Here is a 19,817-nt window from a genome sequence, read left to right as displayed (position 1 = left end):
TTCAAATACTGATACCATTATTTAAGTTTTTTTTTTTTAGTTTAAATAATTATTTTGCATTTCCTTGCATTTTTGTGTTTTGTATTTGTTATCAGTGTTTGTTGCGTCTGTCTAAAGGCAGAAAATCACTTTCTTTATATGCATTAAGATATTATCAATACAGCTTAAAGAAAATATGATATGACTTGTTCTTTATTTCAGACTAATACACCTAAACTTAACTTTTTTAACTTTCTATCTCTCTAAATGTATATTTTATAACACTCTTCGGAAGTGTAGAATGGACAGAGATATTGAGATTAAATCCAACTAATTTATCATCATGGTCACGAATGAACTATCTTTGATGACATTTGAACAGCAAGAATGCATAGAATGAGGGAAATGTAATTCTAAACAGATCAAAAATCATTTCTTTTGAAACGTTTGGGTTTTTAAAGTGTGTTATTAGACTACATACAATTTGCAACCGAACTATTAAACAGTGGGTTCCTTTATGTTTCTCATTCAAATTTTTGAGTGATGGTCATTGTCTTTGCCTAAATAATTCAAGACAATTTTCACAAATAAATGCAGTGTAATTTAGTATCAGCTTTACCATCTGGCCTTTAAAAATGTTACTTGTCCCTAGATGGCAGCAGCAGACCACAATCAGTCACATTCCAATATTAAATAACATTTGCAATAGATTAAGCAACATGATAGCTTTATGTTGTGAGGTCAATCGCATCTCTTTTATTCTTGACACTCAACAGAATACCTGACTGATTTCCATTACCTTGGTATTCCGTTACCTGCCTTGTTGCTGTCAGCTCATTAAAGATATCTAGGTCTGGCTAAAATGTGTATCTTTCACTGTCATTAACTAAGAGACAACACACACACACACGCACACACACACACACGCACGCACACACACACACACACACACACACACAAACCTAAATAACAAAAAGCCACGAGGACGCAACTGTCATTTAAAAGCGGAATACTAAATTTCAGGGACACTGTTATTAACCATAGACGTGACTTTAAATGACAAGATCATATTGGATTCCTGACAGCTGACAAAATGCATTGATGCGCTGATAAAATTCAGATAAGATTATGAAAGCAGCAATGGAAATACCAAACCATACAGACTTCAAACTTTCAACACTTTCAAAGTGAAATCAAAATGGTTTCGTTTAATATGACAAAAAACAACAACAACCAACAACAAAAAAAAAACATCCTTTCAGTTTAAGATGAAGAAAAAGAAGAAAAATTGTCACAACATTTTTTGGCAGTATCTCTCAGCGTGTTCCTGAGTGAAAGGTATTACAGTGGATAACTACCACACTGAATAGCAAGTAAAGTTTACATTGTGCAAGATTATGAAGACGATTTATTTTCTTGTGTTTATAAGGATTGTGACTGACACAATCATTCTTTGGTAGTAGACAGCTTATTCCATTTAACGATTCTGTCCAACAGCATTTCATGCCAATGACAGTTTGTTGTAAAATGGGATTCAGTGGATGGTGAATAACATTTTACATTTTTCATGCTTATCCACTTCTATATTCATTAATAGATATAATGACATGCACTCAAAATCACACCTAATGAGTAGATTCAGATGGAATCTGCGCACCTTTTTGAACTGAAACTGTATGGAAATCTGATGTTTGTGGCTGCAGATTCCTTGTGCGCCTTCTCATGAGCCATTGGTTATTAGAAAGAACAATTACTTAGAAAAAAAGAATGTGCTACCAAGCTTCTTCTCAGAACAGAACAGAACAGAACAGAACAGAACAGAAGCAGTAGCAATAATTAACCACTTTCCTATTTCAACTGGAAAGTCTGAATTAAATCTTGATGTTCATATTAGTAGAAAAAGTGGTGCATGGCTTGAGCAGATAGTGGCTGGATAAAGGCACAGCGTGAGAGACTTCTTCCCCTGGCCTGGCATCTGGCCCTCATTCTTGCAATTTGAAGTGGAAGCTATTTGTGCTCCACTGGGTGAGGTCACAGTTTAGCATGTTGCGCTCCGTAAAGCTCACGTTTCCCTCTCGGCTGATGAGGATGACTGTATTGGTCCTGAGATAGACAGATAAAAATATGACACTGGACAAACTTCAAAATTGGAGGTAGACTAGAAAGTGCAGCATGAATTGGTTGAGTGTCACCTTGCTCTATTAAAAGAGAAAGAAATAAGAGTAGGAATAGCATGAGGGGACCTTGTGCCGTATCCTGGTGAGCGCACACACACTGCAGACAGGGCTCGGAGTACAGCTTTACTGAAGCCCTCACCTTGACTTTCCTGTGCAGGGTCCGGGGTGTTTCTGGAAAGAGCAGAGGTGAGATTCTTAGAGAATCTGGTGCTTTGATAAAGACCTGAGCATTTTAAGAATGCAGAGAAATTCTACAAGTAAACAAGTATTCATATTTTTCCTGAAAATGCAGATAAATAATAATAAAAAAAAAAATACAGTGGTGTGTGTATACATCCACACATAAGCACTACCGTTCAAAAGTCTGTGGGGGGGGGGGGGGAATGCATTTATTTGATGAAAAACCAAAATATTGTGAAATATTACAATTTCAAAATACTGGATTCTTTGATAAATATAACGTTCAAAAGAACAGCATTTAATCTTTTGCAGCATTATAAATGTCTTTACTGTCACTTGATCTACTCAACACATCCTTGCTGAATAATAGTAATAATTTCTTAAAAAAAAAAAAAAAAAAATCCATACCCCATACTTTTGAATGGTAGTGTATATAGGCTATACTTAGTATATATACTAACTTAATCAGTTCGTTTCTAATACTTACCGATTAGCTGCTGCAACGCTTGGAAAATATAAGTTTTAAGAACTGACACAACTGATAGGTCTTATTTACTTAAACATCATAACTGGTTTTAAATTAATTACTCTCACTGATGAATACATAATTATGTTATGAATGCAAATAGGTCCATAATGTCTAATCAGACGGCTGTTTCACCCTCATTAATGCATCTACATGATCTAGAAGGTCATTGCTGACATGGGTAGGCAATCTGTCGGTCACAAATTTATAAAACTCCCTGGAGCCCCCGCTCTCACTTCCATGACTTCAAACACAAACAGAGTTATTCACACGTGACACTGTCTCTGAAAACTTACAGTGATAAAATAACAAAAGAAATCTGTACTAAAAATATTGAAAAACAGCTATGCTTAACATGGAAGTAAGGCTTGGACTCATCCAGTATTTGGCTCTGAAGAGCTGCTTTTTACTATCTAAATTCATTATGATATACTTCCTGCATTCACCTTATAAAACCTGAGGAAACAAGAAAGACTTCAAAAATTACGTCGCTTGTGCTTCAAAGGTTCTATAAAGTAACTTTCTAATAATCCATTTGCTTTGTGTCTCAAGTGCTTCTTGAGGATCAAAAGGATGGATGCTGGTTTGATTGTTTAAGAAAATAAAGGTAGATAGAAGATAAAGGGAAAAAGCAAGAGGATACTAATTTTCATAATGAAGGAGTGTGCATACTTACAGCTCATCATTACTAAGGACATTACTGAGCAGTTCTTGCACTAAGCCATCAGGGGACAGCGTTTTGTTCACTACACTGGTGAACAGCCGTTTGCCGTGCTGCAGTTTTCTCCACGGAGTTTCCAGAAGAGAGTTACTTAACCCATAGATTCCTGATGAAACAAACACAATCATCCATCACTTCCTGTGAGCTTTGAGTGAGACACACCCACCAATCTGGTGCTGAACGAGTGAAAGTGGTCTGTATTGCAGACGGTAGGTGTAACACTGCAAACAGCAGCGCTTTATGCAAGACCACTAGCATCTAAACACCGAGAGCTAAAGGGACTGAACAAACCTGCTTTGAGATGAATAGGCTCTGAACTGCCCTTGTTTCCATAGTAACACAATGTGTCTTCATTGGCCCTGCATCCAACAAAACAGCGAGAAAAACTGAGTCAGTGCTCACTGCTAAAACACAATTAAACACATATTTACAGCTATTTTTGCATCATTTGTCATTGTAAACACAGAAACAATTTACATAGTTATGTAATGCATATATATATAGAACTGTAGAATAACTCAGTGCAAATACAATAAACACATCCTAAATAATAAAGTAGCAAAACATGCACAAACAAAACAAGTCATTTATCATATAAATATACATATAGGGCCCTACCACACACCCAGCGCAATGCGGCACAAGGTGCGGCGCAAGTGTTTTTGCTAGTTTCAGCCAGACGCAGTTCTCATTTTCCCATCCTGTGCCGCGATGTTTAAATAGCAAATGCATTTGCGCCCATGGGCATGCTGGTCTAAAAAAAGAGGCGTGTTCAGGCACATTGTTGGCGTATTGCTATTTTGAGGAACTGAGAATAGACTGCGCCATAGACCAACTCAAACCTGGTCTAAAGTCTGGCACAATATTTTTTTCTTTGTTATTTAAAGAGTGTGTTAGTAATATGCGCCAATAGGCGGATGCACAACGCGCATAAACTTTGCTTATAAGACACACAGATACGCGCACCAGCACACAAACATTTTTAAAAATGAAAAATTACATTCCGCCATGTAAATAGAGAACCTGCCATGGTGCAAGCGCAACTGGCTTTTAAAGGGGATGGGAGAATAAGTACAACCCTTTTGGACCAATGCGCACCGACCGTTTTCCCGTCGTTAAACTAGCAAAAGTGGATTCGGACACAACCTGAGTGCACCTGTGCCATGCGCTTAAAGGGATACTCCATCCCAAAAAGAAAATTTTGTCATTATTCACTTACCTCCATGTCGTTTTTGTTTTCTTAGTGTACAAAAAGTATTCTCGTCACTTCATAACGTTAAGGTTGAATCACTGATGGCAGATGGACTATTCTGATGATGCTTTTCATACTTTCCTGGAGCTTGACACTGTTATTTATTTGGCAGTCTATGGGACAGTCACAAGCCGCCCTGTTTTCATTCAAAATATCTTAAATTGTGTTCCGAAGATGAACAAAGCTTTTACGGGTTTGGAACGACATGGGGGTAAGTGACTAATGACAAAATTTTCATTTTGGGATGGAGTAACCCTTTAAGACCATGTGCTTAGATCGTTAAAATAGGGACCATATAGTTTAGGGTTACACAGTGCAAATCAATACATTCTAACTAATATAGTATCAAAGCTCACAAAAACAAAACAAGCCATTTCTTATACACACACACACACACACACACATATATACATACATACATATAAACATTATACAGACATTTTCCACATGCTTTGTTATAGACAGATAGAACGATAGATAGAAAGATAGAATGAAAGAACGACAGATAGACAGACAGACAGAACGAGAGTAGAACAGACAATCTCTGTCCTTTATCAGCTCATGAAAGAATCTTCCTAAACCATTCTGTAATTAAGGAGGAGAGAGAATCTCCTTCTAGTTTGTATGTATGAGCTCAGTCACTATATCATAATCACAGTTTATCTGATTAGACATGTTCCTGTTTTCATACACATGAATCTAGTGGATGGATCCTCAATGAAGCTCATTACTCCTGATGGAACTATGCTGATAAAGCTGTGTGTTTCAGAGGACATTTTATTGGCCCAGGAGACACAGGAGGACGGCTATGAAAGGAGAAATGGCCAATTTAGAGTTTTTGAAAGCACTTTGAGAGGGACATCAATAATGCTGGTGGGACAGTTTGGCAGTGATGACAAACCATGACGAAGAGAAAGTCCAATAGTGAGGAAAGGACTTCAGAAGCCTCAGAACTCTGGAGACTAGACCCCGTTGCATATGTACTAAGGATAAAATAAGTATGCAGAATGCTGACTTTCAGTAAAACCACATCTGTTTTAGGAATCTTCCAGTGAATGTTTATTTATGGCATTTTGCGGAGCTACATTATGTTTTTGGAGGATTTAGTGCACTGAAGAAATTACTAAATTTATTTTCTCTCTGTATTCAGTTTCATTCATTTACAAGCTCAACATGTTGATATTATATACTTATTAAATGATTAATTCTGGTTCAGGATGATGATTGGTAAATGTAACATTCTAGGCATGCTAAAATACATAATATAGTAAAAGCAATGACACGAAACACCTGTAACTACTGTTTATATCTTGTGCCTTATCGTTTAAATATACATAACTCCCCATTAAACCAGCGGAGTCTATAAAAAGAAACAACAATGGCACACACAAAATACCTTCTAATAATGGCCCTATCTATCTCCACTAATGCATTAATTGCACTGAAAGACTCTAAACACTGGGGCATAAGAGCCAAATAGCCTTCTAATGATGTATTAATGCAGTACAATAACTGCTAGAAAGCCAACAATCAAGTTACTAATGAATTTTGTCCCAGAGACACTCTTTTATTAATATTATTTTGCAAAATAAACTCAAATAGCGACTTTTTCAGTTACCAGTTTTAAGCATTATGCCAAGGTGATTTCGTTCTGCGATTTGGACCAGAAAGACAAAGCCTTACACAGCTTAAACAGACAGTCAGCTAGTCAGCAGGCAAAAATTTTAGGGTGACACACCCATCTTTTACACCAACTTTCAGGAATCTAATTATAACTACACTCATAACAGTAACACTATCCAGCTACATCCATAAATTCCATACACAATATAAAGTAACATAATATAATAATTATAATATAGAGTAAACAAATCCAAGTTAAAGATTAAAACAGTTAAAATATTTATAAGGTCATATTATATAATTCATTTTTTAATATATATTTTTATTTCTACCCATTTTTATTTTTTTCATAATGTCCAGTTGTTAGAATCTTTAAAAAGCTTTGTTTATTTTTTTTTTATATATTTTATTTGTATTATTTTTAGATAGTTACTGCTCTCCCTTCAGTGTAAATAACCCTATTTGCATGTGAAATTAGAAACATTTATTTTTTAACAGCTCCATCCTTCAAAGCAGGCTCTGTGCAAAGCCTGCATTACATTCTGACAGGGTCAAAACAAAACATGCTAAAAATGTGCCACAGATTGACCCTATCTTGAGTTCTAAAATTTACAGAACGAACACTTTAATCTCCAAAGTTCAAGGAAATTTTGTTCTTCATGAAATAAGCCCTTGAAAGAATCTATATAGTCTATATGTGAAAGCGGTAAGAGCAGCACACTCAAAGAGGAATTTTAATACCAGGCCTGATCTGAACAAGCAGAAAAATGTTTCACTGGGCTGAAATATCATATAAAACATAAGGCAATTATCAGTATTGTCAGTCACATCACTGTAGAGGAACAAACAAATCCTCTTTATTCTTTTGGAAAGGCCATCTCTATTTACAGAAGACAGTTGTACTGAATTTAGCACAAAATGCCTATTGTAATTCCTCAGAGTTTATCTGGACATGTATCATTTTGTCCTTTGTAACCAAGGAAAGAAAGGGAGAGTCCGATAAGCTCAATAATGATCTTGTTCATTAAAAAGGGTAAACAAATGAATAACACTCCCCACGGCTATCGCTTTCTGTTTCATTACTGGGTTTGGGAGTCTGAGTGGCCTTCCAATGAATTTTCTGTTTATAAATACAGGCTTGAAGAGACAAATGGACAAATATTACCCCCCCCCCACCCCAGTCCCTCAGATGACAGCATGGACTAAAGTAATACTACATTAGCAGACAGCCTTTCAGCAAGCTAAAGGATGCCTAACTACTGTGATTAATGTATCTGGAAGAATTACAGTAAAAGAAATAAAGAGGACAGTTTTCCTTAAATGATAATATTCACAACAGAAAAACACTAAATAAAAAGGTTGGAGATGATTAATTTAAGGACAAGATACAGACACAATCGAATAGTTTTAAGTGCATCCTAATATCCAGCTAAATACACATGGCAGCGTCAATCAAATCGCTGAACACTACTCAGCTACAGTGTATGTGTTCACTCTTATTAATGTTGCTCATGTTACAGTGAACTGTGAATGTATTCTTAGGCTACTAGTTTGTTAATGCAAAATAAAAGAGTCATCCTGATACACACTGAACCACCATTATTATGGTATTATACACACACACACACACACACACACACACACACACACACACACACACACAAAAAAAAAACATGAATTATTTCAATAAACGTCATTATTTTTGACCTTTAATATGTGGAATCATGAAACCCATTTTCTTAAATCCCCTCAAATTACTATGTTCTGAGAAAGCCACGCTGCTGGAAACACGCCATCTGTTCTGACTATATTCTAAATAGATTTCTTGAGCTTCGGTTTATGGAGAGCAGGTGGCGGCACCAGTGCCTGCTGTCCCTCTTAAGGACCCCAGAGCTTAGACAGTATCATCACTGTCATGTCATCCTCATAACAAATGATAAAGAAAGTGAGATCATAAAAGAGATGCACTTCACTTTTAGCAACTTTATAGAGTTATTTCTCAAAACTCTTTAAACAGACTTGATATATGGTGTCAGCACCAAGTGGTTATAATTAGTGACAAGTGGTTTTAATTAGTAAACTGACTTCTGAAATGTACATGATTTATTTGGATTTAACTGAAAGACTGAAGTGAGAATGCATCACATTATCATTTAATTTTCTTTCTTTAAATGTACGAAACTAAATGCCTTTCAGGTTTTATTACTTGACAGCATTTCAATCAATAAGCCACTTTCTGTCTCATTTAAATTATCTTTTAGAGTTTGATAATAATTACAGTTTGATGTACTATGATAACTAAACTAAATTATGACTGTATTTGCCACCAAAAACTCCAACAAATATAACAAGTTCACCTCAGAAAAAACACCAAACAGATTAAAACACCTATTTGAATGAGTTTGAATTGAAATGCTTTCACAAATTAAGGGGAAAATCACTAACAGTAAACCATTTATGATTTATTCAATGTATTCCCCATTTAAGCAAGGTTATAGATAATGAAAAGAGCCAACCAAGATTTGCCTTCCACCACTCACCTGAAGTCAGCAGTAAGGAGATTGAAGCCATTATATGAATGAGCTTCTGAAGACACTTTACGGAGGTACGCAAAACTGTCCAGGTTATCCATCAAATAGTTGGACACCAGGGAACCTGAGTGCAGACAAGCATGTATCAATAATCCAATTTATTACAACCATGGATTGTGAAAGAGAAAGAATGGGTTGTGAACTTCTTGGTGAAGGTCATTTCATTTTGTCCACTCTCAAATAAGTCACTTAGGCAGATTTAGAGAACTAATTGCTCAAATTAATGCAATTTGTTGAACAACATGTACTGAGGCATATTACTTCAGCTCTTGCACGCAGCTGTTGTGTACAACCATCCTAATAACAGCTGGGATGTTTGCATTATATTTAGTGACATGGCTTGGGAACAGAGGGGTGGGGCGAGGTGTGTTCGATATGCTTTTGATGGTAAGTGCTAGCGAGGTGTCAGCCTATAAAGAGGCCTTGAAGAACCTAAACAGACACTGGAGTGATGACAGTGAGGAGTCTAGTTCAGCTGAGTGGAGATCTGCAGTGAACAGCTGTTCACGTCTCCGGCCTCACTACCCATATGCACACGTTTATGTGAACATGTCAGCAATTATTAAGAATAACACAATTAAGGCATCTCCACTTAATATTCAACCTAACTTTTTCAGCATTGTTGGTTATGCTTAAAAAAAACTACATCATTAGAATAAGGCTCATACTGAAAATGTAGGTGAAAATGTAAAAGATCTGCAATGATGTGTTAAAACTAGGGTCATTTTAATCTCAACTGATCTGAAGGCACATGTGGATAGTACTTCCTTTTCATTTCTTTTAGTTTCTTTTTACATTATTAGAATTATTGTTAATGTTTCTTGCAAAGACAAGTATCTCTTTTATTATTCAAATCGTTCAAATAAACCTTTTAAAAATTATAATAATAAAAATCATACAGATTATTAAACAGTACCAAAACTTTCCACAAAAACTTCAGAAACCAAGGATGGACGGAGGGACCCGAGTCCTATCCAGGGACCAGACACTTAGTCAAGTGCTCTTTCCAGTTAAGATGGTTTAACAACCAGCCAAAATATCCTAGAAACCACCAATGCCCTAACCAGCACCCAGATTACCCTAATAAACAGCAACATGCTAAAAAACGCTAAGAAGGTCAAGTGCATAGCATCACCTTTATAAGATGGATGAAAAGTCCAGTCCCCGGCCATATCTAGAATGTTACAGAACTATTATAGGAAATTGTGAAAAATGTGGCCATTTTTATCATCATCTGTGAGTTTTGCACAGGCAAGCACCACTCACATTTTCTTCAGAAAAATGTAAAAATCTAGTTATTGATATTATTTCTTTTGCTGATTTGAAAATCAAATTTATTTGTGAGAAAGTATTTTGTACAAGTCCCTTTGGGCTGTTTTTACTTTCTCAGCACTTCCGTTCTTTGGTAAAATTTGTTTCAGCTTTATGCTTGTATATTATAAGCCAATACATAAAAAAAGGATTTGTATAAAGGTGTTGGTTGCATAAGACTCTTCAGTATATTAGTCCATGATATATGTTTGCATATAGCAAAATTTGATGAGAAACTCTATCTGCTTGAGCCATTTTTTTATACACACACACACACACACACACACACACACACACACACACACACACACACACACACAAATATATATAAAGCATGAAAATTATCTCTGCATGCCTGCTTACTTGAACAGAAAGTACATGGATGATGAAGGTGAATTGTGCTACTATTAAGAGTAATTTGTCAGGGTAATACATTGATTAAGTGTGTCTAGTCAACTGCTCAGTAATAGTAGAGTACACTAATACAAATGTGTGAAAGATCTGAACCACCTCTCCCCTGAGCGTCAGGATTTTGCCGTGCATCCAGGTAATTGGTCAGTGCTGCCAGTTTCCCTCGTTTGCTAATTCCCAGCCATGATCCACCTTCCTTCCCCTCTTCCAGGTCCAGACCTAATGACAGAAAACAAAAAACACATTGTGATTCAATGTCGAAGTGACATTAAATCCTGTCTGCTGGCTATAATAATAAAACCAGCAGGAGATCAGATTTAGATGTACTGATGTACTGAACATCTCAGGAATGTTCACTGAGAATGACCTGGACTGAAAGTTACAGAATAATATTTTTCATCTTGATACTGAAAAGAAAACAATGTACTTTATAGGCCCAAGCACATTGATCTAGTGCTTTGAAAAGAGGAGATCACTCGATTCTACCAAAAACAACAGCGCTAGATAGCTTCATGCAAAACTACACAGCAAAACCATAGAGTGATTCATATTTAGCGACAGGCCCATTAATAATGGTAACATTTAGCTTCAATTCACAGGACAACAGACCAAACCTTATCTTTAAAATACCGGGCCTTCTCATCTTCAACCAAAGACTATGACAATTTCAGTTTCATACAATCTTTCTGCTAAATTCTCATCCAACATTTCTCATCCATACCCCACACTTCACTCCTTCAGACAGGTAAGGGCTTTTTCCTTAGCAGGAGAATTTATTTCTAAAACTACACATAAAAGCAGCCATCAATTAAAGGCCATCCAATTCTGTCTGATCCAAGGACTGAATGACAGAACATGGACAGAAAAAACAATGATCTTGTGCAGCCAGGGGAATGACTGATTTCTGTTCTGGGATGTACTGTTTAGCAGACTGTGGGTTATCAGACAACTGAACAGTTCTTACTCCTTGAGGATGGTCAGCTGAATCCTGACAATGGACACTTAATCAAATGTGGATGATTACCTCTTCCTCTCCTAATGTCTCATTGATTATGACTGAATGATGCAAGAGACTTAAACACAATTTAAAAAATCTAGATAAAATAGCCAACTACACTATTCAAATAGCTAGTTTGTGGATAAATAGTAGTATATATATATATATATATATATATATATATATATATATATATATATATATATATATATATATATATATATATATATATATATATATATATAGCTGGTTAGTAGCAAATGACAATCTGTGCTTGGCCTAAGTGGGCTGTTCTTGACCAGAATGACATGCATCATGCAGATAGCCAAACATCTGGCTCTGTGAGACACAATAAGGGCTGTGTTTAAGCAAAAGACTCTTGAAGGAACTCTAAACTGTAGGAACTCAGTTATATGCAGTTCAGACAAACTCTCCTGTAAAAACCAACATCTAAATTCCTCAGTGACACAGTAAAGTCAATAAGTCCCAGAATGTTGGTGAGATAAAAACTGGACTTTGGATATTAATCTTTTTGTCTAATATTTGAAAAATAAGACTGATCTTTACCGCTGAGGATCTCATTGTTGCTGCCCCAGAATTCTGCAGCTTTGGACGGTCTGCTGTAGAACTCATCTCTGTTAGCAGCCAGAATAAGCCTGCACAAAAAAAGATGAAGGTGACATCACACAATCTCTTTCACAGTATCCTTCCTATACAATCATACTCATAACATATCATTTCTATAATATCACGCATCACTATAACAGACCACTTTTAGAATCATCCTTATAGTGAGAAAAACTGTAATGCTGTGCTTTGTAATGTGTTACCCGTGGATAATGGACATTGTGTTAACCAATAAATGGCTGATTTTCAGACAGACTTCCTGTGGGAGGGGCAGAGATGGAGGCTGGCACTGTTGAATGGGCTCAGAGGTCACATGTGCACCTAAATGTGTTTATCTCGTGCTGATCCCAGGAGAGCACTGACTGCTGTGCCAGCTATACACCTAAGGCCCAGAGAAGGCTTAGCTGTGATGCTGAACGCTGCTGTGCATGGCTTTATTGTCTCTGCTCAGGCCTGATCCTCTGTTGATGCCTCTCTGTCATTAATATTCAGTGTAATGGAATATTCGTTTATATCTTGCATGTTGAACTAAGTAATTTGTGGCCCATGAGATGTCAGGCACCTGTGAAATGTCAACCACACACTCTGTAATGAGACTTTTTTTTAAAACAAACTTTAAAAGAATTTAACAATTATAAATGAAAAGGCAACTGGATGAAAGGACTGCAAGTTAACCACTTCTGAGTAGTGGTTGATCAATACTGATTTCGATATTGATTGCCGATGTCAATATTTTAGAGATCAGGGTGGCCGATATAAAGCATATGCATATGATAAAACACTATTTAATTTAAAGATAGGAAATAAGATGTGCTATATAAACGAACAAAATGTAAATTAAATTAGAAATAAATAATGTTCTGTCAAACTCTAGATGCATCTTGGTGGGTTATTAATGTAAACACAGTCGGTTGAGTGAATGTAAACTGTCAGAACAAAGAAAAACATGAGTCAAAAGTTCTGTGCATTAAGCCTTGAAGTTGAAACACAGCTCATTTTTCAGGGCGCATAGGTTTGTCATTCTGCCTTCATGTCCAAGCTTACAGAAAAGGCAAAACTTGCACTAACTGCTTAACTGTATTTCCAGCCTGTGGAACCTAACGGGGTGACAGAGAAGAAGAAAATTGGAGAGACAAAGAGTGATGAAATATTCCGGAGGTTCTCAAATTGATTTGCAATGGTTGATGCACCCAAGGGATATTTGCTCTATACTGGAGACAGCTGGCAAAGCAGAAAAACTCCTTTCCATTTGAAAACAACTTATATTGACTTGACAATGTCAATTACGCCAGACCTTGGGCAAGGTTATCACCCTCTTTGTCAGCCCAAATGGAGAGATATTCATTCTCAATGAAACAGAAAAATGGCAAAAAGATGACTGGACACAGAAAGACCTGAAAAGAAGTCAAGGGCAGATAAAGAGGCAGTTCTGGGAGAGCAGAAGGGAGTCCATGAGTGCTAGACAGACAAACAAACTCTTTCTGTGATAGATAGGGAGAGTGAAAGAAAATTATTGTTGTGCTGGATGTTCAATCAATTCCTTCTGGATAAAATCAAGTCCTGACTTCCACCCCATTGAATATCATACTTCATTTTTAAATAAACTAATATTAAAAGTGTGAGGTCGGTAAAATCTTTGAAATGTTTTCGAAAGAATTCTCTAATGCTTGTGCAAGGTTGCATTTATTTGATCGCAAAAATGCAGTAAAACAGTAATACTGTGAAATGATATGACAACTTTTCTTTTTTTATATATTGTAAAATATAATTTAAAAATATAATTGTAATTAAGGTGAATTATTAGCAGTCATTACTCCAGTTACCAATGTCACATGATTTTTTTTAATCAATGTTGATAAAAAGTAATGCTGCTTAATAATTTCTTGTGGAAACGGTAATACATTTTTAAACGGAAAGTAAAAAAAACAGCATTTATTTCACATAAAATCTTTGATAAATGCAAAAGTTTTCTGCCCCCAAACATTTGAATGGTAGTGTATATGTCACAATATGGAAGGAAAATGGGTTACAAACAGCAATTCATGCTGACTTTAAGAAGACATCGGCATTTTAACATAAAAGTAATGGCTCACCTCACCTTTAAAGGTTTCTTTAAAGACTCTTCAGAAACTATAGGCTTAAATGCCAAGCATACATTCGTAAAGTAATCTTTTTATGCCTCCCATCTAAACTTGAATTTCACTGCACACTCACACACTTTTACTTTCTTAATCTTTCTTTACACTCACACATAAAGTGGCGTCTTACTCAAGTTCAGTGTCTGTTCTGTATCTCATGTCAGTTAGCATCATGGTAGCCAAGCATCACGATGATCACATGATCAACAAATTGTAATATTTTTAACCTCCACGTCATCAGGGAAAGAGAAATGAGCACCATGGCAATGCTACGATATTTCAAGAGCAGGAGATTTAGATATGAATATCAGCTCTAGGTTATACTGTGTCTCAAACAACTCACTAGCAGAAACTAAATTTATTTTATCCAAATTTTCTTAAATTTAAAATGAGCTTAAATTTCAGACTATGTTGTATTTCAGGATCTTTCAGTCTCTCTGACAGGTTCCATCTGTTCCAAAGAAAAAATATTAGCGCTAAGTAGATCTATTTAGTGACATCACAGTCATCACAGCCACATATAAGTAAACTGACCCAGACCTCTGGCCTGTTTTATCTCAAAGGGATTTCAGAGCTGCTGACTGGGAATGTGAGGTCAGAGGTTAACATGATGAAGATTAAATGGTTCCTAAAATATGTTTATTTCCACCAACCACGTGTGATGGGAGGCAGGTTGATTTTGAACTGTAATGAACTTTGCAATAATTATGCACTTCTTCTGAGTATTGAGGCAGAAACCCTCATTGATCTCAAAGGCTTTTCTGCTTTTAAGTTGGATTAATGCCACTGACCAGAATGGGGTGAATCAAAGTGCATGAGTTTTTTTTTTTTTTGATGCCAAATTGTAGCTTCTGTCAGTAAACTACGCTCAAGAGGTCAGTGCTAATGATATGACATTACGGTTGAAGCCTATGAAAGTGTTTTACCAATCTTTTTATCTTGAGTACCCACATAGTCCCATCAGAACATACTATCTTAAACACCACACTTGAAATTAGGGATATGTAAAACTACATATTTTTTCAAATCAAACAGTTGATTGGTTGCCTGAGTGACGTGATGACAAAGGAAAACTCTGTATAATTAGGATGGTTTTGGCTCACCTGACCTTGACTAGACATGATTCTTAAAGGGTCTTCACACAAGATGCATTCTTGGGTTCAAAAACAGGTGAAGCAAAACAGAACAGACTGAGTCTCAAGATATACTTTGGTGCAACTATTTATACCTTGATGTAAGTAACATGTTGGCAAAAGGTGAACAGTACAAAGATGTACGGCTGAATGCACATGGATGTACCAGAGAATGAATTTAAAAATGCAACTATCAAAAGAGGGTTTTACTAAACAGCACTGTTGCTAAAAGTATTAAAGGGGTCATATGATGCTTTTTTAAAGATCATTATTTTGTGTATTTGGTGTAACAGAATATGTTGACATGCTTTTATGTTCAAAAAACACATTATTTTTCAAATACTGTACATTATTGTAGGTCCTCTATGCCCCGCCTCTCACAAACGCGTCGTTTTCTACAAAGTCCCTCCTTCTGACAAGTGCAGTCTGCTTTGATTGGCCAATTGACCCCGTGCATTGTGATTGGCCGAACACTGCGCCAGATTGTCGTAGCAAAGTCAGAATTACCTCCTCTCCTAGGTTCACGAAACGGTCGTCCATAAAATGCGTTACTGCTCTGTTGTAAGTAATCTTAAAGCTTCCTAAATGCATCTACTTTCGGAAGGCCAAATAAAGTTTTTGCTTTCGCCTAGATACACACAGCATCTCCCTGACATGGCTGCTTCAACACTAACTGCTGTTACTGAAACCACGCCTTCTTTCTTTGTGTGGACATTTGGGTGGCATTACGCATATATTTCAACATAGTGATGTAGAGATGTGGGGGCGTTTGAATGAGCCGTTTTAGGGGGGCGTGGCAGAGTCTTAACTTTGATAAAGAATATCTCTTTTGATTTGAGACTTTAATCTTTGCAACTTTACAGATCTTCTTCATGCACCAAGAACATTCAACAAACAAAAAATAAAATAAAAATTTAAATTGCATCATATGACCCCTTTAAAAATATAATATACAGTACCATTCAGTCAGTAAATTTTTCTTTTTCCTTTAGGAAATTAACTTTCATTCATCAAAGATGCATTCAATTGGTAAAAAGTAACATTGAAAAGATATTAAAGATTTCTGTATCAAATAAATGCTGTTCTTTTGAACTTTCTATTCAACAAAGAACCCTAAAAAAATTATCATAGCTTCCAGAAATATACTGAGCAGCACAACTGTTTTCAACATTGATAATAATAAGAAATGTTACGTGAGTTTAAACTGCAATAACGTTTCACAAAATTAGTATTTTTTACTGTTTTTTCATCACATAAATGCAGCATTACGAGACATTTAAAAAAACCATACAGTCCTCAAACGTTTGAATGGTGAATCTATGGATCTATAAAATCTATATAACTAAAATCTATAAAACTAGACAACCTTACTAATCGCTTAGTCTAATCATTGCTGGACAACTAGTCAATTATTTGACCATACTGACACATATTTTAATTCATATTACACTGAATTTTCTAAAAAGGAATTAAAAAACTACTGAGATTAGTTTTGATTAATATTTTTAACTTTAGACAACCCTAATATTATAAGTCACAATTTCTGTTTTATAGGTATATCAATAAACAAAATTAAAACATTTTTAAATACCCCTTTGATCTGCTCAAGCACCCCCTTGGGAATGCATACTCCTTGTTGGGAACGGATCCAAGCAAATTGAGATGTTGCTAGGTTACAGGATGCAATTCAAGCAGAAAGGCACTCAAACATCTGTGTATTCTGTAATACTGCTTACACATTTACCCAATTATAGTACTTATCTATAGTACATTTTGGCTTGGTTTTGTAAACAAGTTGATGCTACCAAAAATCAGAGGAACTGATGCAGTGCAAGACAACCTTCAAGACACAGCATCATTCTGTGACTCTGAACCACTGTGACTGACTCAATATTAGATAATCAAATTACAGTTTGCTGGGCAATAATCCTGATTAGCATAGTGTGTTACAATCTGACAGTATTAACAAAGGTAACCTCTCTGCAGTGAAGGGGAAAGAAGACATAGAACACAAACACATGCAAATTGATTACATACACATGATAAGCAGCTCACCAGGCAATAGCTATTGCGAAAAAAAATATAGTGACATGGCTTTCTCTAGCTCTTTAGAGACTCCTGACATTTGGTAAATCCTGACCTAGAGACATTTTCTTTAGGGACTGAGACCTTAAAACTGTGGTACAGGTCACCTGGGCCTAGTTCATCAGCTTGGTCCTCAACAACACTATTGTAGTCATGCATGATCATTGCTTTTATGGCCTTTTACAGTAAATGCACACCACAGCTTAAACAAAATTACTGGTTATACTAAATGCCATGATGAAATGAAGCAACTGGGGATTTAATGTAACATTAATGTAAAAAAAGTTTTTCTTGAAACAAAAATGTACAAACAATGTTCAAGCAAGATTTTCTTTTTTAAGAAACTGATACTTTTTTAGCAAGGATTAGAGGTCTACACAGCTTTTAAACTAAACCAAAAACACACCCCACACCAGATATCCTCACACCACACCAGAACAACACATAGATTTAGAGAACCAAACCCAAACAAATTTCTTTAGTTTAGCTATAAACCCAAGCCCGACCTGAACCTGAAGCTATTTATTAAACATTTACCTGAACCTGACCCGAAACCCAAAAGTATTAATAAAAAATAAAAAATCAGAAAACATTTGCTTTTCCATGATTCAGCATCCACTGGACAGTGTAAAAACAAGGCAAATTAGGCCACATCAGCCAGTGCAAAAAGCTGAAATATGGGCCAAAATATTTTGCTTCGGTTTAGATGTACATGTCAACACTTTATACTTTTTCAACATTTATTTAAAAAAAAATTCTGACAGTATCAAACAACATCTTGTTCCCACACATGTGCAAGAACATTGCATATCCCTATTTGCATTGAACACATTGACAGGAAAGCTTCTGGAAGCAGGTGCAATACCTGTAGGCATTACTGGATGCAGGCCGAGGGTTAAACTTCAAGAAGATGATGCACATGAGGAGGCTACTGATGACAGGAGTTTTCAATCACAGTGAGGTCAGAGGTCAGAGCTGGGATGTGCTATGTGCTAGACAAGAGAGAGTGAGACAATGAATTTTGGATAAGAGGAGACAAAAGCTGTGCTTGTAAGCCAGAGGACAACCTTGAAAGGGGATCAATCAAACTATTCCAGCAACAGTTCTTACTTGTACCTAACAAAATCTCAATCTGAAGATAAAATAAAACGGTAATCGAATAGTAATATAATATAATATTATAAGCGTCTTAAGATAATATTATGTGTATAAATGTATTCCATTAGACATAGATTAACTTTAAACTTAGGTATTTGTTTTCCCAGTGTGCTTCATTCATAGAGAATGATCCATTAGGTTCAAAGTCAGGTTTATGTCAACTGAGAGAAACAGTCTGACATCAGGCTAGCAAGAGCCTAACAAGCTTGCTAACTGGTCGTATGAAGACAGCGGACAAAAACGAATACAATTTTGAGCTTGGTTTCTTTTTAGTTTATAACAGGTTATGTGATCTATTACTTACAGATCCATGTGTTGTCAATGATCACAATTCATTGAGCCGCTACTGTGAGAGGCAACTTAGAGCACATGCTAATACACTGTAAAAAGGGCTCAACCAACCTCGCATTGACGTCTGCAGAGAAGTCCGGCGCCGATTGGCTGAAACTGGGCCTGAAAGCGAGGACAGGACCGCCCACAGAATTGCAACTGTTCACAAAACAGCGTTTATTTTGCCTTTCTAACACAAATATATTTAGAAGTTAAAAGAAGCTGAACCCGGATCATAATCCTAATGTCACTTGTCAGATGTTGTCAAAAATAGGAATTGTGAGTTTCTGGACTGTTCTAATTATTGTTTATTAATAAACGTACAAAAAAAAAAACATATTATTAAATGAATACATATTGATTCAATAAAGATTATATTCCATTGATAAAAGACAGATATTATACATAATATAATCAGCTGTTATATTGGAACAAGAATGAACTTGATTTGATTTGAATTGAAACACACTGTTTAGCATTAATCATAATGATATGAATCTGATTATGATGGAAGATATATTTGTTGACAGTGATTAACCAATGAAAATGTTGTTTTTCTTCGATCGAAGGTATTCTCC

At 35.9% G+C, this 19,817-nt stretch overlaps 1 protein-coding gene across 1 annotated transcript; it reads right to left on the bottom strand.

Annotated features, from left to right (window-relative positions):
- Positions 1-1,159: 1,159 nt before the first annotated feature.
- LOC109079772 (transport and Golgi organization protein 2 homolog) lies at positions 1,160-19,327 on the bottom strand. Its single transcript, XM_042754999.1, has 9 exons — positions 19,214-19,327; positions 18,617-18,743; positions 12,336-12,424; positions 10,871-10,990; positions 8,999-9,113; positions 3,875-3,942; positions 3,539-3,689; positions 2,223-2,327; positions 1,160-2,082 (listed from the first exon to the last, which is right to left on the bottom strand). The coding sequence occupies exons 2-9, from the start codon at positions 18,670-18,672 to the stop codon at positions 1,962-1,964; spliced, it is 825 nt and encodes a 274-aa protein (XP_042610933.1). The 5' UTR covers positions 18,673-18,743; positions 19,214-19,327; the 3' UTR covers positions 1,160-1,961.
- Positions 19,328-19,817: the final 490 nt, after the last annotated feature.

Source organism: Cyprinus carpio, chromosome A5 (genome assembly GCF_018340385.1).
Source record: "Cyprinus carpio isolate SPL01 chromosome A5, ASM1834038v1, whole genome shotgun sequence".
In the NCBI taxonomy this organism is placed as follows: Eukaryota; Metazoa; Chordata; class Actinopteri; order Cypriniformes; family Cyprinidae; genus Cyprinus; species Cyprinus carpio.
This window is presented reverse-complemented; position numbering and strand designations above follow the sequence as displayed.

What these genes read in the sequence shown, in the direction of transcription:
- LOC109079772 (XM_042754999.1), bottom strand. Translation starts at nt 18,672, where the DNA reads ATGTGCATCATCTTCTTGAAGTTTAACCCTCGGCCTGCATCCAGTAAT. An exon ending in TCCTGACGCTCAGGGGAGAG is followed by an intron (nt 9,114 to 10,870) that starts GTGGTTCAGATC and finishes GTCTGCACTCAG; the next exon opens with GTTCCCTGGTGTCCAACTAT. An exon ending in GTCCTTAGTAATGATGAGCT is followed by an intron (nt 2,328 to 3,538) that starts GTAAGTATGCAC and finishes TGCTCTTTCCAG; the next exon opens with AAACACCCCGGACCCTGCAC.